A 27,339-nucleotide genomic window follows, 5' to 3' on the forward strand; every position below is an offset into this window, starting at 1 on the left:
TGTACAGTGCAGTAGGGAAACACGATTTATATTTGATGTCCAACTATATCCAGGCTTCTCCCGCCCTGACACCAAACAGTCTCTTATACACCACAACATGAGACAACCCCATTGTTCAAAGCCAAGCACAGCACAGACCTGAGACTTGTCTGGAAATGACAGAAGCCGTGTCTGAAACGGCATCCTATTTCCCTATAAAGTGCACTACTTTTGACCAGAGCCGTATCCGCAGAGCCCTGATCGAAATTAGTCCAGTTTATAGGGATACGGGATACCATTTGAGATGGAACCAGAGAAACCTGTCTGGATAAGACAGTACAGCACAGTATACTAGGTAATTGGACAGTGAATGGTGCAGTGTCAAGCACAAGTGTGAACAGGCAAATTATGGACTGACTATCATAGCTTAGATATGTTAGGGTGAGGTCATATAGCAGGGGAAGAAGAATGATGGCCTATAAATGAATTATTATTGGGATTCAAATAGGGGTGCGCCGATAACGATGCAGTATATAGTAAGATCATGTCATGGTGAAGCAGGCAGGAATATGACATATAGCTTGTTATCTTCAACAGGTGGTATGACTACATCAACGGAACAGTCTTGAGATGAGGAGAGGGAGAGACGGAGACAGACAGAGAGAGAGAGAGAGAGCGCAGAACAGTGAAGGAGAGCGGCACAGAGAGAGAGAGAGAGAGAAAGAGGGAAAGAGTGACATCACTGCTAAAGAGACACTCCCCTTGTCCACTTCAAACCCCACCTCCTCTCTGTCCTTCTTCTCGGCCTCCTCCTGTTTCTTCTGTCTCTCCTCCTCTTCTATGATCTTCCTCCTCTCCTCCCTCTTCTTCTTCAGCGCCTCCAGCTCCTGCTCAGCCTCCTGCTGCTTCCGTCTCATCCTTTCGAACTCCTCGCTCTCCGCATCGCCACGGCGCCGTTTCAGCTCCTCCAGCTTGCGCTCCGCCTCCAGGTTCGCCGCGTCGTCCTGCTCCTCCTCCGCCCCCGCCTCCGGGGAGCGCACGCTGCCGCGGCTGCGGGTCACGCACAGGAGGAGAAGTTAATGTCGTCACACAGGTAGAAAGACAGCCCACACGCACAAGCACACAAATGCACACGTACACACACGCTAAGACTCAGCCTGGCGCTGTTTAAGGTAACAGTGTGTCTAAGGTTTCACTCCAGCACTTCCCCCTGGGGAGCTAGGATTACATGACCCATGTCAAACACAGCAGCTCTGCTCTAGAAACAAACCACGCTAAGCAACAGTGTGTTTGTGTGCGCTGGGATAAATTTGCCTTTCAATTACCTTACAGACACCTTGGGCAAGACTCTCCCACCTCTCTCCTCCCCCCATATTTTGAATCATGACCAATGTAAAGCGAAGACCGCAGAGTGCGTGTGTGTTTGTGTGTGTACGCATGCGTGCATGTGTTGCGTGTAGCATTAAACCATTAGAGCACGTATGTCTCTGGCTCCTACCTCAGGGTCCTTTCTGTTTTTTTGTGTTTTGGAGGAGTCTCCTCGTGCAGACCTCCATTCTGCTTTTCATTCACCTGCAGGCACAGAACACACCCTGAGCACACTGAACTCTGGGAATGAAGGAATGCTCGTGTCTGTGGTTGGGTGCTTCTATGTGACACCACACCATTCCAACCAGGACCAGTGACTCCACTCTGTGACCCTGGCTTTGTCCAAAATGACACCCTGTCCTCCACTGGACTACTTTTGGCCCAAGTCTTCAAAGTAGTGCACTATGTAGGGAATAGGGTGTCATTTGGGACACACGCCTGAGAGCAAAACCGGGAAGTGAGTAGACATGACAACAGATGCAAAACACAGGTTTCACACACAACCTCTTCCCCACAGAGGCAAACATGCAGCTGAACACACAGTGACCGTATTGTGACCACTCAGTGGATGGCATGGCATTAAACTACATTAAAGATAATCACACGACTGGTGACCACAACCACACCTTATAAGGTGCAGCTCTGTAACCGTGGATGCAAAACCACACTGTGACCACATTTAGCGTCTAGAGAACTTCAATGTCTGGGAAACATTCATTTAGGCTACACCGCTACTCTGCTCCATTGACAAAGGCATGAGGAGTTGTCTTAAGAGTTATGATACAGTATGATTTCTGATCAGATTTCGGATCAGCTAGACTATTATTTCGGAGACATTTGAGTTATCCAGAGATTGTCATGCTCCTGTTTCACACCTCTATGTTAAGGTCTTACCACATCCAAGCCGTTTTGGATTGTTGATATGTCACAGTCTTCCTCAGTCTCATTGTTCGGTGTCACTGTCGTGCCCTCTACCTCTAACTGATCTGGTTCCTCTACCTTATCACTTAATTCAGCATCTTCTTCAACCTCTGCCTCTGAGTCGACTGATTCCTTAACCTCATTTAAAACCACCGCTTGTTCTCCTGTATCTTCCTATGAGAAGGAACGGGAGTTTCACGTTTTTATCAAAATCAGATAAACGATCAGCAAACTCCAGCCACCAATCCAATCAATATATCCGTGGTCCTACCTCGTCTCTAGTGTTCTCGTCAATGGATTCCTATGGATAAATAAGGTACATTTTATGAATGAAAACATGCCGACGGAAAATGAAGTGAAAATGGACAGAAAAGTATAAAATAAGAATAGACTGACCTGTTCTCTCATATAGGATCGTCTCGGTTTCTCATCCACCACCTCTTCCTCCTCTTCCTCTCCCTGCTCAGCCTCTTCCTCCTCCGGAGCAGCCTTCCCCTCCTCCTCCTTTCGGCAGTTCCGCTCTTCCACCTCTTCTTCGTTGTCTCGGTAACGGCCCCTGCGGCCGACGGACCTCTCATCCACACTATTCTCCCCGCTGCCGTGGTTACCGGCACTGCCGGGGTTCTGATCCTTCTCTCGCTCCAGAGCGTCCATCATCCTTTTCTGCCTGCGCTCCTCTCGTTTGGCCATGCGCTCCAGCAGGGCCTGCTCATCATCGTCTCCTCCACCCGAGGAGGTCACAGAGGAGGAGGACTCCGACACAGTCTCGGTCACACTGAGAGCGATAAAAAGAGAGAGCGAAAAAAAAAGAGAGAATGTCACAGTCAGTTACACATTCAATCAATATCACACTGAGGGACAAAAACAGTAAACCACTGAATTCACTCTGTGGTCACTGCTTCTGAAGTTAAACTACCCCTCTCTGCTGAACAATCCCCAAGATCAGGGCACCACGACACAGTCAATATGGATTTCTAAGAGGCTCATATGGACATCAACAACAGGGGAAATAGCATTTCAGCTCCATTTCCAGTTGACACGTCTAATCAATTTACCTCACTGAGTCTTCTGGCTTCCTAGCTGCAGGTTGTTCTTTTATCCACATGTTAGGTCCAACAGCGTAACTTAGGCCTACACGACAGTTCATGGCTGCTTTTTTCATCCTAGCGACTAGCTACCTCCTTTGCCGAGCCTCATAGCAAGCTGACAGTATATCCATACAACACAGTACGTTGGTCTGCATCCAACCACCTCACACATACCCACAGAGTTGAATACAGGCTGACAACACCGTTTGGCAGATGTTAGCACAGAACCTAACACAACCAACAACGGGCCGGGTTACGTCTGATCACAGGGACGAGACAATCCCTGACTTGTTCAATACCCACAGGATATGGCTGTGACCTCACAGAGAGAAACCATTCTCCACTACAACAGTGCATCTGTACTGGTGGATGTCAGAGCAGCCCACTACTTCCAGTGTCGACAGCTGTACGGACCTCGACTGGACATGGTATGGGGGCGGACAGTAGGGTGAGCTATTTATGACTGATTGGTAGACAAAAGAAGAGGGCCTCTGTCTAAATGATGTAAGTCTATGATGTCTGGGTTTCTCTACTGTAAGACGTAGTCTACGCTTTAGAAAGGCTACTAGCCGACAGTATGACAGCAACCCACCGTGCATCTATTCTGTTGAGAGAGTAAACTGTAAAAAAACAAAAACAGAAGAGGATAGGAAAGGACAGCTGACAGGAAACCTGGACAGGAAACTTCCTCCAGGGATGGTCTGAGCTGCATTCCAACAGCGGATGAGATCAGGGTTACACACCAAGGTTGCTATAGTTTTGTTATTTTCTATTCGTTTTTACTTCTACTAGATTTAAGATGTTTATTTGGTTCAAGTATGATAAAAACATTTTTACATCATTTATTTTCTGTTTCAGTTTAAGGGACAGAAGAAAGCCTATTTGTGGGAGGCTGGGAGCCATTTACGTGTTTAGTGTGTGCGTTTTGGGATGTCACTTATGCATAAGGTGAAGGGTCAGGTCATGGGCGAGATGACGTACAGTTGAAGTCGGAAGTTTACATACTTAGAACTGGTTTTTCAACCACTTCACAAATGTCTTGTTAACAAACTATAGATTTGGCAAGTCGGTTAGGACATCTACTTTGTGCATGACACAAGTCATTTTTCCAACCATTGTTTACAGACAGATTATTTCACTGTATCACAATTCCAGTGGGTCAGAAGTTTACATACACCAAGTTGACTGTGCCTTTAAACAGCTTGGAAAATTCCAGAAAATTATGTCATGGCTTTAGAAGCTAGACTAATTTACATATTTTGAGTCAATTGGAGGATGTATTTCAAGGCCTACCTTCAAACTCAGTGCCTCTTTGCTTGACATGGGAAAATCAAAAGAAATCAGCCAAGACCTCAGAAAACAAATTGTAGACCTCCACAAGTCTGGGTCATCCTTGGGAGCAATTTCCAAACACCTGAAGGTACCACGTTCATCTGTACAAACAATAGTATGCAAGTATAAACATCATGGGACCACGTAGCTGTCATACTGCTCAGGAAGGAGACGCGTTCGGTCTCCTAGAGATGAACTTACATTGGTGCGAAAAGTGCAAATCAATCCCAGAACAACATCAAAGGACCTTGTGAAGATGTTGGAGGAAACCGGTACAAAAGTATCTACATCCACAGTAAAACAAGTCCTATATCGACATAACCTGAAAAGCCGCTCAGCAAGGAGGAAGCCACTGCTCCAAACCCAATATAAAAGAGCCAGACTACAGTTTGCAACTGCACATGGGGACAAAGATCGTAATTTTGGGAGAAATGTCCTCTGGTCTGATGAAACAAAAATAGAACTGTTTGGCCATAATGACCATCGTTATGTTTGGAGGAAAAGGGGCTTGCAAGCCAAAGAACACCATCCCAACCGTGAAGCACGGGGGCAGCATCATGTTGTGGAGGTGCTTAGCTGCAGAAGGGACTGGTGCACTTCACAAAATAGACAAAATAGATGGCATCATCAGTAGGGAAATATATCCACATCTCAAGACATCAGTCAGGAAGTTAAAGCTTGGTCGCAAATGGGTCTTCCAAAAATGGACAATGACCCCAAGCATACTTCCAGTTTTGGCAGAATGGCTTAAGGACAACAAAGTTAAGGTATTGGAGTGGACATCACAAAGCCCTGACTTCAATCCGATAGAAAATGTGTGGGCAGAACTGAAAACGCATGTGCGAGCAAGGAGGCCTACAAACCTGACTCAGTGACACCAGCTCTGTCAGGAGGAATGGGCCAAAATTCACCCAACTTATAGTGGGAAGCTAGTGGAAGGCTGCCCGAAACGTTTGACCCAAGTAAAACTATTTAAAAGGCAATGCTACCAAATACTAATTGAGTATGTAAACTTCTGACCCACTGGGAATGTGATGAAAGGTATAAAAGCTGAAGTAAATCATTCTCCCTACTATTATTCTTATATTTCACATTCTTAAAATAAAGTGGTGATTCTAACTGACCTAAGACAGGGACATTTTTACAGGGATTAAATGTCAGGAAACAGAGTATAAATGTATTTGACTAAGGTGTGTGTAAACTTCTGACTTCAACTGTAGATGCACAAAGAAAACAGTAGTAGTGGGTCAATTCCCACAACAACAACCAGGAACCAGTTGTGGTCCCGTAGCTCCCACGCTGTAGCAGTGTGCAGCGCACCCGTGCACATTCGCAGATACTCTGTGTGAGAGCATCGTCTTGCATCGTGCTCGTCTCAAATGACGCGTTCGAGCAGATCACTTTTGTCAAATCTTTCAAAGCGTGTTGCATTCTGGGGATAAAAATGGTCCAACATAGGGCCTCCGAAGTGGCGCAGCGGCTTAAGGCACTACATCGCATGCAGTACTAGAGGCGTTACTACAGACCCGGGATCATTTCCCAGGCTGTGCCACAACGGGCGTTGGCCGGGAGTCCCATAGGACGGCGCACAATTGGCCCAGCATCGTGAGGGTTTTGCCGGTGGGACTTCACTTGGCTCATCGCGCTTTAGTGACTCATTGTGGCCGCCTGGGTGCCTGAATGGTGTTTCCTCCGACACATTGGTGCGGCTGGCTTCTGGGTTAAGCTGGTGGGTGTTAAGGAATGCGGTTAGGCGGGTCATGTTTCGGTGGATGCATGACTCCACCTTCGCCTCTCCCGAGCCCGTTGGGAAGTTGCAGCGATGAGACAAGATCCCCAAAAAATTGGGGATAATAAAATACAAAAAAAATATTAAAAATACATCAACAAAATTATCCAACAGTGATGACGTTTCTGCAGTTGCTCCTCACCGACTTCATCCTGCAGCCATCGTCTGCATTGTGGGAGGCTGTATTGTCAACCAATCATTAGGGTGTTTTTGTTTGACCCGCGCGAACATGACTGAAACAGGAACCAATTGTCCGTGGTTTATGTGTACAGTGGATATATACAAATAAATGTGATATTTGAGGTTCTCTCTACATCATTGACTGTACAACGTGTAACAACATAATATTACATTGGGATATTTTCTGCTTGGTGTGTGACATGGGGGTTAGATACATGTTGATTTCGACATTGTAAAGAAAACCTTTGCCTCGCTGTTGGAAAACCACATTGGTGTCCGACTTTCGGCTGTCGCAGATGCATCTCCCCCGACTTCACTCCTCCTCGTCTTTCGTCTGCAGTAAGGTTGATTTAGCCTTACCACTCAAACCTTCCAAATATCTGCTGTGCTGCTCTTGGCAAAGCCATCTTGCCAAAAAACTAAAACTGAACATAATTCGTGATGGTTATTCTATTTAATTACTTTTGAAGTCGAAGATGATCATTTCAATTATTCAGTATAGTTTTTCAAACAGATTTGTTAATTTTTTTTTCTTCAGTTCACTAAATTGTTTTTTGATGACTAGTTTTTGTTTCACTTTACTATAAGAACCTCGTTACACACACATCCATTATTAAAGGGGAAACTGGGTTCAAACCACAATCTCCTGCCCACCACAATACTGTTAGCCCCTGAGCTAAAGCCTAGGCATTATGTTTGGGAGCTAACACACGTCTTCAGGTCTTACCTGTGGCTGTTGGTCATCACCACGCTGTCACTGGGCTCCTCGCCTCCCATCCCTCTCATCCTCTCCTGACGTGCCCGGCGTCTACGCTCCCTTGCAGCCTCCTCCTCATCCTCATTACTACCCTGGAAGGCCATCCTGATGGAGGGAGAGAGGGGAGAGAGAGTAAGTCATTTTTTTCTCCCAGTGATGCTGAGAGTAAGCCCTTCTTTCCTTAGACAGGGATCAGGGTATTTACAGTACAATATAAAGACTCATGGTGTCAAGTAGATAAAAGACTCACTGTATTCTCACCCTACCCTGCTCTGCTTTACGCTACTGAGCGCAGACCACTGCTGCTGAGGTTTCACTTTTGACAGCCTGATGAAAACAGTGTCTGGAGATGTGGCTTGGCCAGCAATGAGAGGAGAGGACCCCGACCGTAACATGGCTGCTGGCCCACGCCTGCCTCAGCCCAGGCTCGGCCCAGTGGAGGGTTGGAGTGGTCGGGAGCTGTAGTGTGTGAAGGGCCGTAGTGTGTATAGTGTCTGTGTGTACACACACACACACACACACACACACACACACACACACACACACACACACGTGTGAGTCTGTGTGTTTTGCCTGTACCATGTTAGCCTGCCGAGAACTTTACAAAGGCCAGATCACTGATCTCAATGCCCTGCTGTTTGACAGTCTGACAGGAAAGTCTCCGGCCCACAGATGTGCTTTTAAAAAAGGCACCAGTCCATTCTATGTAGATTAATCGTCAATTTCATGAATCGTTCATGAAACATTGGGAAAGCCTCTCCCCTAAAAGGTCTGAACCAACTTCTTCTCTTCCAGCCTCTGTTGTTTGTGAGAAGAGCTCCATTCTGTCTGCCTCTGTGTGATCTTCAACATCACTGTCAGGCATCGGCTAAGCTAACATCATATGGTCGTTTGGCAGTGCGTACTGCATGTTATTGAAGCATGTGCAGTTAACATGTTAAGCAGAGTGGTTTTATGGGAGACTTTACAGCTTGCGAACAGCAGGCTCTCCTGCTGGGTAAACTGACTGAGGAATGTTGTTATAATTGAACACAAGACTCTGCTCACGCCCAAACTAAACCTGGGGGGACAGCGACACACCTCTCTCTCTCTCTCGTCATCTTACATCAACGATCTTGGGAATATTTCAGTTGAAGCTTGCATTGACGCATGCTTCAAAACGTGTAGGAACAAAGTACGCATCGGAGAACTGCCCTTTGTGCTCATACTCCGACTGCTCCGTGCTCCTATTTGCGTACTCGGAACACATGAGTACGCGTGCATATTGTGAAACACCCACACTCTCTTTCTCTCCCTCTCACTTACAGTGCATGGGAGTGCATGTGCGTTTGAGTGCCAGGGAGAGAGTGTGTATGCTAAAAGGTCTGCACCGCTCTGCAATTTGATACGCATTTACAATTCCATCAGACTAGAAGCTCTATTCTAACAGTCTACATTGCTCTTCATGCTTAACATTTGCACATAGATGACTGGCTAGAAGAGCAGTTTTTTTTTAAACATTAAAAAAAGGAAAAGCAGCAAAGACCGACTCAACCTCCGGAGAATAGTATTGTCCCAGAAACAGCCCAAATGTCATGGGAAACTGAGACAACAGCCAGTCCTTAGTGGCACAGCGCAGTTAGTATGACAGTATCTCAGGGTTGACGATGCTTCATGGACAGTCCAACCAACTCTTAACAGCTTAGTTAGCATTCTTGTCAATCAAACGCTTGGCGCTCTTGGCTCTAGACTGATGCACCAACGAAGGCCCCAATGCAATATCCTCATTCCTTATAGACCACATATCACTTCAGTACGGCCTCTCCTCCCATCAGAGAGAGAGAAAATAGGGAGAGATCTTATCCCATATTCAAGATAATAAATCTTCCTATCGAGTAGGAGCCTGACTTTGGCTAGCCAGCTTCCCTTGCAATGACAAGCATAACTTATGGTCGGCCATCACGTGAAGATGTTTTCCCGGTGGAGTAAATTCTGTAGCTGGAGGATGAAGGTAATCGTTTTATTGCAAGTGTGTGAAATTTTCAACAGTAAAACACTTCCGCATTTGTTTTATATCTCGTAACCAAATTTGTTGCTGTGGTCCGTTTTTACAGTGTGTACAATAAACTTGATTTAAGCCTAATGTTGCATTCAGTTTCCTGACTACTTGAGTAAGCACGAAATGTCCAGTCACCAAACACATTCGGGGAAAAGATTCCCATATATTTTCTTTACGGCAAAATATCTCAGCAATGTCTGTGAAAACAACTTCGGAAAGCCCATGGGGAAACTACTTCTTCACCTCTACTGGACTAAAATGGAGAGAGAGAGAGAGATAGAGATTGAAAGAGAAAGAGTGCACAGGGAGGGGGGGGGGTGATTTACTGCCAAAACGTCTGGCCCATTCCCACGCTCGTCCCCGTCCTCCACTGTCTCCGCCAGGCCCAGAGAGCGCAGCGTCATTTCCCCTGTCCTGAAGTCTACAGACGTTCTTCGGGACCCTTGTGGTGTTATCAGTGGTCCATAGGCCTACATACCTTTTAACCTGCTCGTCAACCACCTCTGTAGCTCCTGCGCTTATTTCTGAGCAACTGAGTAAAGGGCAAGTACAGTGCTTCCCATGGTGAGAGTCACACTGGTGCACGAGTTCCTTTTGAGTTATAGCTTGACAATATGAGTCCTGTCGAAACACATTTCTTTGCATTATATACATTGTGGGGCAAAATTTACTTCCCCGAAATTGAGTGGGTGGGTCACAGGAGCACCAAAACGCGAGGGAACCAGACCACTGCTCCTACTGTAGTCCACCCAAAACTTTCAGAGCTGGGCAGAGGCCCTAACAGACACAAGCAGGCCCAGTGAGAGTGTATGGTGCAGGCTGCCGGTTGGGGAGGGCATGTTTGGAACGGTCCATTTACTGAGGATGGGTGTTATTTGGGTCTGTTTGAAACGGTCCATTTACTGAGGATGGGTGTTATTTGGGTCTGTTTGGAACGGTCCATTTATTGAGGATGGGTGTTATTTGGGTCTGTTTGGAACGGTCCATTTACTGAGGATGGGTGTTATATGGGTCTGTTTGGAACGGTCCATTCACTGAGGATGGGTGTTATTTGAGTCTGTTTGGAACGGTCCATTTACTGAGGATGGATGTTATATGGGTCTGTTTGGAACGGTCCATTCACTGAGGATGGGTGTTATTAAGGTCTGTTTGGAACGGTCCATTCACTGAGGATGGGTGTTATTTGGGTCTGTTTGGAACGGTCCATTTACTGAGGATGGGTGTTATTTGGGTCTGTTTGGAACGGTCCATTTACTGAGGATGGGTGTTATTTGGGTCTGTTTGGAACGGTCCATTTACTGAGGATGGGTGTTATTTGGGTCTGTTTGGAACGGTCCATTCACTGAGGATGGGTGTTATTTGGGTCTGTTTGGAACGGTCCATTTACTGAGGATGGGTGTTATTTGGGTCTGTTTGGAACGGTCCATTTACTGAGGATGGGTGTTATTTGGGTCTGTTTGGAACGGTCCATTTACTGAGGATGGGTGTTATTTGGGTCTGTTTGGAATGGTCCATTTACTGAGGATGGGTGTTATATGGGTCTGTTTGGAACGGTCCATTCACTGAAGATGGGTGTTGTTTGGAACGGTCCATTTACTGAGGATGGGTGTTATTTGGGTCTGTTTGGAACGGTCCATTTACTGAGGATGGGTGTTATTTGGGTCTGTTTGGAACGGTCCATTCACTGAGGATGGGTGTTATATGGGTCTGTTTGGAACGGTCCATTCACTGAGGATGGGTGTTATTTGGGTCTGTTTGGAACGGTCCATTTACTGAGGATGGGTGTTATTTGGGTCTGTTTGGAACGGTCCATTTACTGAGGATGGGTGTTATTTGGGTCTGTTTGGAACGGTCCATTTACTGAGGATGGGTGTTATTTGGGTCTGTTTGGAACAGTCCATTTACTGAGGATGGGTGTTATTTGGGTCTGTTTGGAATGGTCCATTTACTGAGGATGGGTGTTATATGGGTCTGTTTGGAACGGTCCATTCACTGAAGATGGGTGTTGTTTGGAACGGTCCATTCACTGAGGATGGGTGTTGTTTGGGCCTGTTTGGAATGGTCCATTCACTGAGGATGGGTGTTGTTTGGAACAGTCCATTCACTGAGGATGGGTGTTATTTCCTGGCCTCTCTGGAGACCTGACCTGCACACAGATGTGGAGGAGATGGGGGCAAAATGGTAGCTTCGCTTCTCAAAGGGCAGCACACAGACAAACACTGGCCTGCACAGAACTGTTTTGCATGTCATATGAAATAAGACATAACTGCATAAAAGGGGTGTGACATGACAGAACACAGGACAGGGTTACAAGGTTTGGGAACATTCCAACAGAATATACTTTTTTAAAGGGGACAAATTAAAACCAGTCAAAACTTTCCTGTGTGTGTGTGTGTGTGTTACATTGTCATAGCAAAGCCCTGGTCAGTCACAGAGGGCAGAGGACAGTATGTGAAGTCCACGGTGCAGACCACCAACCAGACAGCTTGAGATCCCAGCTATATCGCTGTATGCCATTTGTCACAGAGTGCAGTACAAAAAGCCCGGTCAGGTAACCCCTGTGTCCACAGTGACTAGAAACACAAACACTGCTTTCTAAACCACATTATTTAGGGGAGATGTGCGGATGCCTTTACATTCATTAGACTGTGCTTGATTAATTCAATCAAATGTTAATTCCAGTTTGTGCAGAGTATTAAACCCAGCAGAACTACACAGTAGATGGTGAAGCGGAGTCCACCTTGGCCTTGTCGTCTCTGGCCTGCTGGTGATTAGGACTGGAGCTTCACCTCTCTGTCAACAAGACAGATTGTTCTGTTCTAGACTGGGTCTGACACAATGCAGAGCCACGAGTGCTGGGGAACTCCTAGGTCCACACACACACACACACACACACACACACACACACACACACACACACACACACACACACACACACACACACACACACACACACACACACACACACACACACACACACACACACACACACACACACACACACACACACACACACACACACACACACACACACACACACACACACACACGGAGAGCAGACAAGAATCTTGGCTCACCGGGCTAAGGGAGGCGAATGGAGCTCGTCAAGCCTTCACCACCTGATGACGGTTCAATCTGGCTGAAACCCTCCAGGACTTTCAGACCTCCATATTGCATGTACACGGGCAATACAGTAAACCAAGCATGCATGCATACCAGTGGAGGCTGCGGAGAGGACGGCTCATAATAATGTCTGGAACGGAGCAAATGGAATGGCATTAACCACCCGGAGACCATGTGTTGGATACCATTCTACTCCAGTCATTACCACGAGCCTGTCCTTACCAATTAAGGTGCCACCAACCTCCTGTGATGCACACACGCACGCACACACACACCTCCTCCAAGGCCTAACGACTAGGAAACAGCTCCTTGTGATCTCTACTAGTAAACACTTCTAATGTAAAAGAGTTTGGCAGCCTTGACTGCAGATATTATTGTATAGACTGGCGTCTGAATCTCACTCCTCTGTGTCTCCTCTCTCTCTGTGTCTCCTCTCTCTCTGTGTGTCTCTGTCTGTGTGTGTGTGTTTTCTTTTTACATCATATTTGGTGATGGTTGACTCGATTATTCCAACAAGACAACATGTTTTTTAAGAACAAATTCTTATTTACAACGACGGCCTACTCTCATTTGCAATGAGACATGGAAATATTGATTGCTACAGCATATTTGCAAAATATTATCAATGTAATCTTTTATCAATAACGTGAGTGGGTTGAAAAATCGCGCATGGTCCCGCCAACTGAAATGACTCCTTTGACTAAATAAACAGACGTGAACAAACTCCCATCGTGCCTACAGCTTACCACTCTTACTCGCACACAGTCTGTTCTCTCTGCCAGATTCCATGTTCTCCATTATAATATAATAGAAATAATATAAAACACGGCTTTTATGAGCCGTTGTGAAATAGAACGACTGCATTGAGTTATCGGTTCAATCAACTGGTGTAGAGCTGGAGCGATGAGGCACACGCCCCAAAAGGTACGACAATAGACGCCAACATTGCTGCAGAAGTTTACATTTGTTGAACAACAATAATCACACGTCACAATTCAAATGTACAAGATTATTATATTCACTGATTAAGTCGACTGGGAAGTATTTCCCGTTTCCAGCCACATTACAGTATTTACAAATCAGGAGGACAATGTCATAGATGTCAAGTTTAAACAAACAAACAAACAAACAAACCGCACAACAAAATGCTGGGTTAAATAGCGGACAGAACACACGTTGAGTTGTTTCACCCAACCAGTTGGTTTTACGAGCTATGATCCATCAGGTCATAGATCAGAAGAAGAAGACTGGAGGCGTGGCTTTTTGATAGTTCTATTTGGCCACCCGCGAGAGTAAATGTCATTCCGGTGAATCTGTTCTGTTGTATTGTCAACACATGTTAAGAGTGAGCACTGACACTTTTGTAGCTTGCCATTCAAAGCAGTAACATAGTGTCATCCAAGGCTTTACAGACTTGTTCAGGCTTGTTCAATAGCTCCTGTTTGCAGAGAGCACTTATCATATCTTCAGTTAATGTCACTCTCAGTAAGGGATTGGACCTCCAGAGATACACATTTGCATATCCTATTGCCCATGATGCATATTCCAGTTGTATGATGTGTGTTGGCAGGTTAAATGACTGTTGTTTGTAAGTATAATTGGGATAAGGGATGAAGCTACCCAGACAGGCTGAGAAAACTAAGCTCCTGGTAGTCTCCTATATCCTTGCTCCGTAAAAGGAGACATGGTTGAGGTGATCCATTTGAGGTGAGCTCAATTGAAATGTCTGGGCTTGTCATGTATTACAGTAACTCATTTGACTTGAGGATGCACAGAGGCTTTCTATATGAGGTCAACAGTACATTCTACCAGTGACACGATGAGAGACAAAGCAGAACGTATTGAGTCAGAGAGAGAGAAAAAGAGAGAGAGAACACAACACATGTCATCAGATCAGTGGTAGATTATTGCCTGCATGAGGAGAGGAAGCCAATATTTGCTGAGTGATGTTTTTAAAGCCCTGAGGAGAGTCCAAACTATTTAAAGGGTTGGCTCTCTGGATCCAACTTGGCATGGAGATCACAGGGACCTGTAACAACCTGAGCCCAGCTCAAAGCCCTTTAAATGACTTCAACTGGGCATCGAAGAACACTGAGGTCATATGATCACAGCACTCACTGTGCCATCAACACCCCCTCTGGACAACACGTGTACCTGCAACTCCCTCTGGCTGCACATTTACCGTTATGACGTCATGTTCAGAGTGGTTAAGCAATAAGGCCCGAGGAGGTATGGTGTATGGCTAATATACAACAGCTAAGGGCTGTTCTTACCCACGACGCATCGCAGAGTGGCTGGACACAGCCCTTAGCCGTGGTATATTGGCCATATATCACAAACCCCTGAGGTGCCTTATTGCTATTATAAACTGGTTACCTACGTAATTAGAGCAGTAAAAATAAATATTTTGTCATACACATAGTATACGGTCTGATATACCATGGCTGTCAGCCAAATCAGCATTCAAGGCTCAAACCACCCAGTTTATAATGATAAACTCCAATGAGACAAGACAATAATATTGCAGATATGTAAGTGTGTGTGTCGTTGTTGATGGATATGGCAGAGGTTTGAGGTTCAGAGGAGGAATAGGAGGAAGAAGAAGGGAAGTAGGAGGAGTAGGAGAGGGAAGAAGAGCAGGAGTAGAGGTTGGAGAAGAGATGGAGGAGCAGGATGAAGATGAGTAAGAGCAATAAGCGGCGACAGGAAGAAGAGGCGGAAGAGGAGGCCAGCCTTACCGTTCAGCCTCCAGGCGCATCTCCTCCCTCTTCTGCCTCCTGAGCTCTCTGCGCCGCTCAAAGTCGTCGTCCATGGTTACGCCCTGCAGGATGACATCATCATTAACAACGTTTTAGTTTATATACTGGAAGGACATACGGGTTTATCACCATCCGGTACCTCTGTATCCTGCTGGGTCATATTCATTAGGACATGGAACGAAAAACATTTTAAAAAGGTTCTGCAACAGAAAAACTAAAATAGGCGTTTCTTAAATGGTAGGTAGTTCCTCCCTGTTTCCTTCAGTTTTCTTCTGCTTGATGTGTAGTGAAAAACGACCCTGAGGTCTCTCTGCTCTAGACCTCGATACAGGGATGCATGTTTGTGTGCCTACTACGACATTCACTACCAATACTTGCAGTACATTTACGGTACATTGATATCTCGCCAAGCCAGACAGTCACATTTTCCTATAAAAAAAACGAAGGGAGAAAGTGAAGGAATGACGGAGGAGGAGAAATCGTGTGAGGAGGAAGAGAAGTTGGCACAGGATGTTAACGCTCCTCACTAAAAATACCCTGGGTACGTGACCGAGGAGAGGAGCGGGACCACCCAGAAGATCCTTAGCCGGTCATCGTCAACCTACGCTCTTCTCTTACAATAACACAACCATACACAACCCCAATCTAGCCTGCTACTACAGCTAATAGTAAAGTACATTGAGTGAAAGGCTACAGTACTATACCTGAGCAGTTGATTAGATCTTGAAATATACTGTATATTCTTCCCTCTTACACCATTCCAGCCTCTTTCCCACTGCTTTATCCCAGTACGGCTACAACACAAAGAGTTCCTGCTGCTGCACAATCTTTCACCGGCTTCGGCAGTCAACAGAAAAGGCAAACGCCTCTTCCTTTCGTCCTTCTACTCCTCCCCTCCCTCCCACTCGCCCTCCCTTCCCTTCCTGTAACTCTACGTCTCTCTCTCTCTCTCTCTCTTTCCCAAACCTCTATTCCTTTTCCTGTTTTGTTTACAGAGTTGTCAGTGGTTGGCTAGGATCAGATCTGGGATCAGTTTTCGAGAGGCAGGGTGGCTTCCTGAGTTGTGCTGTGGATCCTGCTGTAGCCTCCTGCTCTGTGCCCCTCTGTAGCCTCACACAGAGAGAGGACCTGAAAGGGTCTCCAACACGCACACGAGGACAGGAAACACAAGGACAGGGGAGGTATGCTTTAAACAAAACCCATCACTCCCAGGGCAAGTCCCTCTCTCATTCCCTTCCTCTCTCGCTCACTCTCTCTCCCTCTCCTCTCACAAACCCCACCTCCTTCTCATTTTAACTAGAGGGCTATCATAGTCAAACTACGACACACGTGTGATTCGGGCCAGATTATTTCCAACACCGCAATAATTTGCTCTCTATGTTTAGATACACTTACGCCATTTGCAGGAGGAAGAAAATTGGCACTTGGATTTCGGCAATTCGCACAACTGTAATTAGACAAAATGAGAGCAATATTGAAAACCCTAAAGCCTACAACAGCGTTAAGTTTAATCACATACTTCCTAAAAGCAGCACTGGGACTGAGAGCACGCTATTAGTACGAGTATGATTTGGGGGATATTTAAGAATAATGATTTATGCATAGATCATAATTTGATATTAGATTCAACTGGATTTTGAGTTTGCCTGTGAGTACAGAGATTTGTTTTTTGCATTCCAGAGTATAACCCTCAATAAAATGGAGACATGTCAGTGTTGCACTGATTGCTTGAGAGGACCACCCATATTCTGTCAAAGCTAACATACATGGAGCAGAAGAATGGAGAGAGAGAGCTTCCTGGAATGACATATTTCTGACTTTCTCTCTGAGGGTTTCATATTAGAACTGCCTCTCCCTGTTCACTGTAAACTATCGTCTCTCTCCACTCACTACCTCTCTCTCCTCTCCACCCACTGTAAATTAAAGTCTCTCTCTCTCTCAGCACTCTCTTGCCACTGTAAACTCTCTCTCTCTCTCTCTCTCTCTCTCTCTCTCTACTGTAAACCAATGACTTTTTCCTCTCCCCACTCTCTGTCTGCCAGCTCCTGAGAGCTACAACGGCAATAATGAAACATTTACTAGTCAAATTAATGCTCTGCCGCAACTCTCTGTCTGGAACTACCCAGCGCTTAAGGAACATTATATTAAAAGCCATGTTGATGTTATCCAGACAACGCTAGCTTCATGTCCCCCTATCATTTCAGGAGAGGTCTGTGTTAACAACATCCAAAACGATGTGTTCTCTACTCACAAGGAGAGACAATTGAAGAGAATGTGGCACCATTTCATTCTTAGAGGCATTGCAATGTTGATATGCACTGAAATGTCGACGTACTGTTTTGGTCTGCGAGTAGAACAGCATAGGAGGCCTCTTTTTCCACGAGTCATCAGTGTGACACACAACCGAATAACTTTGTCTTCACCACGTTAGCACAAACACATTCATCTCAAGACTATGCCTCGGAAACTATTTGTGGAATGCAGCATTTTAACCTCCGAATGTTAGCACAGGATCTTGAAAGAAGCGCCATTTTAAAAACAACTCCAGAAGATTCTTCCAGAGGACGAAGCACTAAGTTGTTGAACAAAACAAAAACAAAAAAAGCTGTCAAATGTAACGTTAACATTGGCAGGCCTGTCAGCAGATAACTTACACCCTGACACTTCTTCATCGGATAAACAGAAAGAAAATAGAGCGGGAGGGAGTTCTCCTGAGATACAACAGCAGCTTTTAGTCCATGTTATCCAAAGATTGTCCAAAACTGATTAAATGACACAATATTTGGACTGCCACCCACCAACTTTTTGACTGCAGCCGCTCTGGACGACTCGAGCGTGGGACTAAAATTAACTCCCGAGAAAAAGAGGCAGAACGGAAGAAAGACAGACAGAAAGAAAAGAGAAAAGCATTGATGCCAACACAAACTTGGCCTACTTAGAATATATTCTAATATATCCTTAGATAGCACCAACATGCACAGTTCACTGTTAGTGGGGACATGAAAGCAAACATGGTTATGCTATGGGGACTCTGCCTAAGGTTTCTACTTTTGGCATCACAAGGAATGCTCTGTTCTTTTCCCTTTAAGAGAAGAGGAGGGGATTGTGGGCCGGCTCCCACCCTCCCAGCTCCATGGCTCTGCCTGTACCTGCAGGGAAGCGCAAGCTGTGTGCACATTGCCATGGTGACCCAGGTGTGAAGGTTGGCCAGGTGTGGTTGGAGGGAGGGAGCTGGGAGAAATAGAGGTATCCCAGGTATCTGCCATGTCAGTGGTGGGCTGGCACAAGACCCAGGGATTGTGTGGCAGGAGCAGAGAGGGAAAGGGAGAGTGAGGCCAAGGCGTCCTTCACCTCCTCTCTCTCGCTGGGGCCTACTCATTAGGAGGTGCTGGTGGAATGTGAGCTATGTGCTCTTTGCTCTGGCCCCTGTTTGGGCCTCTCAGGTGGGGTGGAGAGGTAGGCTGCTGTCACTCTTACTCACTGTCAGTCTATCCATAGGCTACTGTGAGAGCCTTGGTTTGGCCATGTACAATAAACGTCTTCATCAGGATCGTTACCACTATAATCATCCTCATCATCTTTTTTATTTAAAAAAAACAATTATTTCACCTTTATTTAACCAGGTAGGCTAGTTGAGAACAAGTTTTCAATTACAACCGCGACCTGGCCAAGATAAAGCAAAGCAGTGCAAATGGAATAAACAAACGTACAGTCAATAACACAATAGAAAAGTATATAAACAGTGTGTGCAAATGTAGTAAGACAAGGCAATAAATAGGCCATAGTGTCGAAATCATTTCAATTTAGCAATTAAACACTGGAGTAATAGACGTGCAGCAGATGAATGTGCAAGTAGCGATACTGGGGTGCAAAGGAGCAAAAATAACAATATGGGGAGGATGTAGTTGGGTGGGCTATTAACAGATGGGCTATGCACAGGTGCAATGATCTGTGAGCTGTTCTGACAGCTGATGCTTAAAGTTAGTGAGGGAGATATAAGACAGTCATTGGCAGCAGAGAACTGGAAGGAAAGGCAGCCAAAGGAGGGGGTGACCAGTGAAATATACCTACTGGAGCACATGCTACGGGTGGGTGCTGCTATGGTGACCAGTGAGCTGAGATAAGGCGGGGCTTTACCTAGCAAAGACTTATACATGACCTGGAACCAGTGGGTTGGGCAACGAATATGAAGCGAGGGTCAGCCAACGAGAGCATACAGGTTGCAGTGGTGGGTAGTATATAGGGCTTTGGTGACAAAACAGATGGCACTGTGATACACTGCATCCAATTTGCTGAGTAGTGTTGGAGGCTATTTTGTAAATGACACCGCCGAAGTTAAGGATCGGTAGGATAGTCAGTTGAACGAGGGTATGTTTGACAGCATGAGTGAAGGAGGCTTTGTTGCAAAATAGGAAGCTGATTATAGATTTCATTTTGGATTGGAGATGCTTAATGTTAGTCTGGAAGGAGAGTTTACATCCTAACCAGACACCTAGGTATTTGTAGTTTTCCACATATTCTAAGCCAGAGCCGTCCAGAGTAGTGATGTTGGACAGGCGGGCAGCAATCGGTTGAAGAGCATGCATTTAGTTTTACTTGCATTTAAGAGCCGTTGGAGGCCACGAAAGGAGTGTTGTATCTTGATCATCACAATCTTGAGTTCACCATCCTCCTCCTCTTCATCATCCTCCTGATCATCATATTGTAATATAATCTAACCATACCATTCAATTCCTGACAATGGCGTGATTATCTGCGCAACAGATTCCGGCCGCAACAACAGTATCCCCAATTCCCCGTCCTCCGGTTGGAGACATGAATCATGTCTGGCTCTGACACTGACAGACAGGGATGGGGAGGGAGGGGGGAAAGGGTGAGTGAGAAGCTGCCCAAGGGAGGAAACGGGAGGCGTGCTCTCACCTGGAGAGAGAGAGAGAATCTGAGCACCAGTCAGTCAGTCTGTCAGTCACTCCAGCCTCGGCCTGTTCCACGTTGAGGAGGAGGAGGGTCTCAAATCTGTGTGGAAAAGGAGAAAACTACTAAAACTCCATTCTTCATGCCATTCCCCCCCCGGCTGCTATTCACTTAAAGTGTTCCAATGAAACCTAGTGATCAAAAGGCTCTTTCTGTTTCGAGACCCAGTTCTGTCAATGAGTGTGGTGCGAGAGCCAAGACAGTGAAATCTGTCTAGACTATGACATTCACCTGGGTCAGGTCACCCCAACTGAGCTCCTCAACTCTGTCCGACTGGCTGACTCTGAGTCAGGGCTCTCTGTCTGTCTGTCTGTCAACGCTGCAGGTGTGTCGCCTCCTGATCCTGGTGCAGTGTCATTTAGGCGGTGAGCCAAAATCCTATTACACTGATCTCAGACCTGCTGGTGTGATGTTTTATGGTGGACTCAGGTCTTAGTTCAGGTCTGTGTGTACTGTGTGTGTGTTGACGGTGTCTGTATTACAGCGCAGCAGACCAGCTAATGGCCTGTACAGTAATGAGACTGAGCAGCGTCCCCACTGGAGCTGAAACTAAGCCCTGCATAGTGTAGCAGTCACTCCTTGTCAGTCAGATGACAGGCCAGGATTCCCCATTCCCACCCAGCAGTGTTTACAAAGGAGCCATCAGGACTGTCTCACAGTCACACAGCCTGCACTCTGTCTACTCATACACAGAGGAGAGGAACAGAACAGAGGTTTAGCTGTAGTAGATACCATGGTCTTCTGTAGGCAGACTGACTGACTGACTGACTGGTCAGGTGCTCAGGGGGGCAGTTTGAGATGGGCAAACGCCAAGATGATACCTGTAGGGGTATGGGTATGTATCCAAATGTGGATAGCAATACAGAGGGCAGAGGAATGTTCCATCTCTGAGAACATCTGGGAGTGTGTGTCTGTCTTGGTCTGTGTGTGTCCCTGTGCGCCCAGCCAACGTGCATGTGTCCTGTCCATCGCCACCTGTAATGATGTGTTTGGAAGAGGTTGTCCTCCCTTGGTCCCGTTCAGCGTGATCTGCCTCTCCTCTCACACGCCGGCCCTGTGCCTCGCCTCCATTAACACATTTACTGCCTCTGGCCCAGCCCAGGCAGTGAAACACGCCAGGATGTGGCCACATCAATTCACTGGAGTTTTAGGCATGGGGAAAGGCCATGATTTCTGACTCTCTTTCTCTTTGCCTCGCTCTCTCCTTCACCCGTCTCTTAGTCTGTCACGGTACAGACACTGCTGTTGGACCGCAAAGGCATGATCCGACCAGCTGCTGACTACGTGCTCATTGTCAACACTGGGAGAATGTGAGGAGGAGTGTGTGTGTGTGTGTGAGACTGCACATACTTCCTCCCCTACATACTGATGCCAAGGGGTTGTCAGACAACTCAGTTGACCCGAGGACAGATCCTGTGGTGTCAGAGCAGAAGACTTTAGCGGGGACACATCTTTCCTTGGGCAGGATATGAGGTGGCCAAAAGCATCTGAGCTCAGCTCGATCTCAAAACCATCTGCTTCATATGTTCGGGCTCTATCCTCTCCAAAACAAATTCATTCCGCGAGAAGTTTCGGGTTAGCGCTAATACGGAAGAATTCGGCAAATTAAAGCACTATTCATAGAAGATTGGAGAGCTGAGAGCCCATTGGAAAGGGCAGTATACGGACCGACTAAACTTGAATTCTTAAGACGCACCATCATTAGTGACTTAGTCTGATGATCACACACAATCCCTCCCAAATCACCACAGATTGCTATTGTGTTGACTTTGGCTGTAAGATTGAGGAGTGAGGGGAAAATATTGGGGCTGAAAAAAAAAAAAAGAGGTCCAAGCCTCTGAGTTTCCACTTGGGGATGAAAAAGGAGACTCCAGCATGCATTCCCAGACAATGGTTCACGATCCCTGACACATCTCTTTTCCCAGACGAATATTCAGACTGACTGCTAGCTATAGCCTAAGGTCACCTGTAACAGCTCACAGCTGAGAATCCGTCACCGACACACTGTGATCATCACAGGCAACAACGGATCACTGGATGTTACCGTCCAATCAGTGTTGTGCTAGACAAGGTTCTTTCACTGATATGCTTGACATCGCAGCTACTAAACCTAGTGTGTGATGTAACATGTTGATCAAATTACTCACATAACCCTTTTTTGGGAAGGAAAAAAAAGGCACCCGAATGCCTTACATAATTCTGATAAGAGATTACAAATTTAGCCCTATCCTGGAACATTTCGATACATTTCCCAGTGCCAGTGTGATTAAACGTGGCTTTTTCGGCGTGGCATGTTCAATTGGTGTTTTAAATAGAACATTAGGTCATTGGAATAATCTATTTTTACTCTTCTGGTTTGGTCCCAAACACGGTTCTGTTCCTCCTCTCCTCTCCACTCCCCCAGTAATGCTTATTAAACCTGTTAAACGTGTTATGACCTCCTCTCTCCCCCCAGAGGGGCCTTCCTTTTCGGCCTGACACACACACACACACACCTGTACATCAGCTTTCCTCAGTTGATCAGCTTCAACCTTCGCTACATGTCTGTCTTTAACAGCACCATGTCGGAGACTCGTCGTGCTCGTCGGCAAAGACAAATACACCCACCATGCCATAGTTAATTCACGTCACCATGGGTTAAACCATCAACCCTAGTCCAATACTCAGTCCAAATGAGATCGCTGCCAACAGCTGAGACGAGAGGACAAAAGAGGATGTCAGTAAAACATCATCTTGCTATCAACGTTGCTTTTTAAGAGAGTCATTTGCATTAGGATTAGTTTATACAGTGAACCCTTTAATGACATTGTAAAGATTCAGCGAGTTTCAGAATGACGAGGTCTTTTCTCCTGTCCTCGTTGTGTTTTAAAAGGCTCGTGCCGTGCCTTAAATGGTGCGCTTTCAACGTCAGATCCACAATCAGCCCGTATCAGAGCAGCACGGCCCAAGGAGAACAAATCCCACACAAAATAGGGATGTTTTTTTTGTACTTCATCAGAAGGCTACTGCTCACTGGCTGTACTCCATATGACCAAATATGGAAGAAAAAAAAGCTCCCTTTCCCGTAACCTAACTGGGAGAGAGAATTTTTTCTTCTTCTAACTAACATGCTGTGCAGTGAGATACAGGCAGCTCTCCCACTCATAACATACTGACCACAAAAGAGGCCAGGGTTCAAATAGTATTGGGAATTGTTGAAGTTCTTTGAGTGTTTGCTCTGAGTCTGCCTGGCGTGCCAGATGGGGTGGGGATTGCACTTTGGGGGCTAGTCCAGTGGTTCCACTAACCCTGGCAAGCTCAATCAAGCACAGTTAAACTCTTTGAAAGACTTCAAATACTATTTGAAACCAGGTTTGGTTCGGGCTGGCTGTATCCCTAAGCAACATGCCTGATGATGGTGGCATCCCTGGGACAGTGCAAAGTAAAAACCAGAATATTATTAGACTGGCTTGCCCTAGACAAGGAGGACCACATTGCAACTCTATATCTTTGTCTGGCTGGATCGCTATGGTACAAGGGTGTGTGATCCTGTGGTAAAGGCCGACTCCATTTGAAGCCAGTAGGGAGTTGAAAATAACTAACCTTTCTTTGTTCATTTTTAGACAAATATACATATTTCTCTTCCAAGGGTCGACATTCTGCACTCTAAAGCCTGAAGGACTGTACCGTAGGTTACATTTCTCTTGGCTGAACACAGTCTCAATCCGAGGGGTCTCAGCCCTGCGCTGCAGTTAGAAACCGTTTGTTTATCTGCCCCCAGACTATTTGGTCCCTGACAAATGCCTGCCACTGTTGTCAATCAAAGAAGGAAACCAAACGACTGGCCAAGAGGAAGGAAAAAAAAACCTTCAACCCAGCAGTAGAACAAAGCAATAAAAAGCTTGCTTGGCTTTTTCCCTTGTATTTAGTCAAGACGGAGTGGTTTTAGCTGTCAGCATGTAACCTATGAAATAATACATCAAGACTCTAGTCCAAATATCCAGAACACCAACTAATCTCAATAAATATCTGCCTCCGCTCTTGACGCAGGTTAGCGTTTTTTTTGTCATGAATCTTTTTGGAGGCAGCTCTGTAGACGGGTCACTAGCTAGCAGAGCCTCAAACTCATAACATCTGATTTTAAACCTAACCCTAACCTTAACCACACTGCTAACCTTGAATGAAGACCAAAAATATAAAATAATATAGCCAATTTTGACTTTGCAGCTTATCTAGCGGAAATCGCACGGTTCTGTCTCCAGGGCAAGATTAATGACAATAAACATCAACCTTGACACGGGATATCAACAGCCTTTGTCTTGTGTAATTCCACTAGGACATACAGTACACTAAATGTTGCCATCTTCTTTCTATACTGACGTGGCTAAGAAGCCGCTCTACAGCAGTTTGACAGAAGGGGGTGGGTACCGAATGAATCCTGACTGAATCCTGTTTAGGGGACAGGAAGCTCACTCAGTTGAAACACTCACTCACTCACGACCGGGGACTTTGACGAATGACTCGCTCACCTCACCTGTTCAGGAGAAAGGCTTCCTCTTCCTCCACCCTGTCTGCATCCCAAATGGCACCCTATTTCGGATACAGCGCACTTCTTCAAGAGTAGCGAACCACGTAGGGGAACGGGGTGCCATTTGGGACACGTGCCGTCAACGACAACCCACCATCTTGACACCTGCCATCTTTTAGCATAAATGACCCCCAATGGGCCCTGAACCACTCCTCAACAGATCATTAATCTGACATTCACTGACCAGAGAGAGTAGCAGGGTGTAGCAAGGATGGGGTGTTGACACCTACATGATGTGTTTTACTCAAAGCAAAGCACTACTGATGCCAGTACAACCAAAAGGTCTGGATCTGCTACATCTCTCTGTCTCCAGGTTGGGGGCACTCGGATGGGAGCACATCCTGTACCAAAATAGACCTGTGTGTCACTAGAGGCCCCAATTCATGTATGGAACATAGTGAAGCGTAAGTAACAGTAACCTTGTCCTCACCAAACCGTCGATTGCGATCGATCTCAAAGGCATTCCTAGTCGATCGCCAAACATTTCTATTAAAAAAACTGCGATAAAGCCAATTCATTCCTAAATGTTTCTGTCTCGCGCTGTTGACAGTAGGTGAACTTGTTTAATCTGCCCTGCGTTCCTGGTAGGCGAAGTGTTCCCATTTTGAACCATTTCATGTGTCTGAAGATACAAACTCCACCTACTCAGCGTGCCCGGAGAGCAAATCAAGTGCACCTATAGGCCTACCGCTAGCAAATCGTTTTGCTCAGACCATGTATAAAAATATTTACAAAAAATCAAGGAATATTTCACTTTCTCTGGTCATAGGAGTAACATGGATTTGTGCGTGATGCAAAAATAATGCAGCGTGAGTTTCGCGCATCAGCTCGTGAACACAGTCGCCCCTTTTTGGTCAGTCTTAGCCGAGGGACGGTCCCACTGTGAGAAACGGACCCTCTGATGCTCTCCCTCCGCTGAGACTGACCATCAAATCCAGACACAATCAGTCCAGTAAAATAAAGAATGCACATTGTTTATGCTCACTGAGCTGTGTTACGCAGGTAACACAACAAGATCATATACCTCGAGTTTAGAGTTGGAGTTTATTTTATTTTTACAGGGACATTAATCAACGTTTCAGTAAAAGTGCCGGTTTTAGCCACCTGGCTAATTTTCAACAGCAGTCCCTGGGCAGGTTATTAAAAACAATTACAATATAGACAATAGCATAATAGGACAAGCAAGACGTAGCATACAGACAGAGCAAAATAGGACAAGCAAGACGTAGCATACAGACATAGCAACATAGAACAAAAAGCAGCAAGACAAAATTCATAAAAGCAACAGAGTGTTTCCACACCTCACAAGCTACAGACATGGAAAGCGGCAACACACAGCTAGGGACCATGTTCACAAATCTGATTGACCTTTAGCCCTGTCTTCAAGCATTTTGTGAAAGTGTGATATGTGGTGCAGTTATGTGTGTCTGATGGCAGTGTATTCCAGACATGGGAAGCTCTCACAGAGAAAGCGGATTTACTAAAGGTGCTTTTCCTTAAGGGAACTATACAGTCACCTCTCATGGCAGACCTTGTGGATCTGCTGCCATATGTTTGGGTTTTCTGTTTAACAAAAATACTGAGTGGAGGGGGAGCCAGGCCATTTAGGATCTTGAATACAAGACATGCGTCGGTGTATTACACAAGATTTTCCCAACTCAGGAGCTCATGCTTTCTGAGGATGTAACAGTGATGATGGCTATTGGGCTTCCTATCAAGCACTTTGAGAGCCTGTTTGTAGACAGACTGAATAGGTCTTAATGTTGTACAGCAAGCTTGGGCCCAACTAGTCAAGCAATATGTTAAGTGGGGGAGTATCATATATTTGAAGTACAGTTTTGCTACCTCTGTAGTCAAAAATGTTGTATAAATCGGAAATGAGCTAGGTTGAATTTGGTTATTTGAATGACCTTTCTCACATGCTTTTTAAAATAGAGATTGGAATCAAGTATGATGCCAAGGTACTTAAAATCAGATACCACCTAGAGCTTCTCCCCTGACACAGACGTCTGGCTCAGTAGCATCTGCTGCCCTCTTTGTGAAGAACATGCAAACAGTTTTTTTCACATTGAGATGCAAACACGAGTCACTGAAATATAATTTGAACATGTTCTGAGTTGATCCACATAATTATTATGACACAGAGCAGTGGCGGATGGACCAAGACAGACACTGTATCTACCACGGCAACTGGAACACATGTTCTGGAACATACAAATGTATTTCTCATGAAGAAAAATATCATAAACATTTCTGACAAGTTTCCCCTAAAAAATGTTTTTGATGTTTTGCAGAGATTGAGAGACCCTTCGATTGCCAGAGGAAAAAAACGAGGCTATACTTTCGACCAGGCACATCGGAGTGATTTATGTGCCTGGTCCGTATCACAGTGGGAGAAATGACTTCCTGTCATGCCTTTACATGGAAACGTACAAGCAGCACGAGCTGCAACGTAGCCATGACG

General features: G+C 45.7%; 1 protein-coding gene across 18 annotated transcripts in view; it reads right to left on the reverse strand.

Moving 5' to 3' along the window:
* The window catches only part of LOC139392516 (non-muscle caldesmon-like), a 55,731-nt gene that overhangs the window by 13,289 nt on the left and 15,103 nt on the right, over nt 1-27,339 (reverse strand). For 4 of the 18 annotated variants that reach the window (XR_011629699.1, XR_011629700.1, XM_071140543.1 and 1 more), the window contains exons 1-8: nt 16,039-16,493; nt 15,314-15,396; nt 7,385-7,519; nt 2,665-3,043; nt 2,540-2,569; nt 2,242-2,442; nt 1,478-1,551; nt 762-1,029 (exon numbers count right to left, since the gene is read on the reverse strand). Coding sequence is in view for 9 of the 18 variants with exons in the window: in XM_071140543.1 (XP_070996644.1) it covers nt 762-1,029; nt 1,478-1,551; nt 2,242-2,442; nt 2,540-2,569; nt 2,665-3,043; nt 7,385-7,519; nt 15,314-15,387 (1,161 nt within the window). In the remaining 9 variants the exon portion in view is untranslated. Of the gene's footprint in view, nt 1-761; nt 1,030-1,477; nt 1,552-2,241; nt 2,443-2,539; nt 2,570-2,664; nt 3,044-7,384; nt 7,520-15,313; nt 15,397-16,038; nt 16,494-20,254; nt 20,351-27,339 lie in introns of those variants that run through there. The other 14 variants (XR_011629702.1, XR_011629705.1, XM_071140547.1 and 11 more) reach the window with 7 other exon arrangements.

The sequence above is a fragment of the Oncorhynchus clarkii genome, chromosome 33 (assembly GCF_045791955.1).
Source record: "Oncorhynchus clarkii lewisi isolate Uvic-CL-2024 chromosome 33, UVic_Ocla_1.0, whole genome shotgun sequence".
NCBI lineage: Eukaryota > Metazoa > Chordata > Actinopteri > Salmoniformes > Salmonidae > Oncorhynchus > Oncorhynchus clarkii.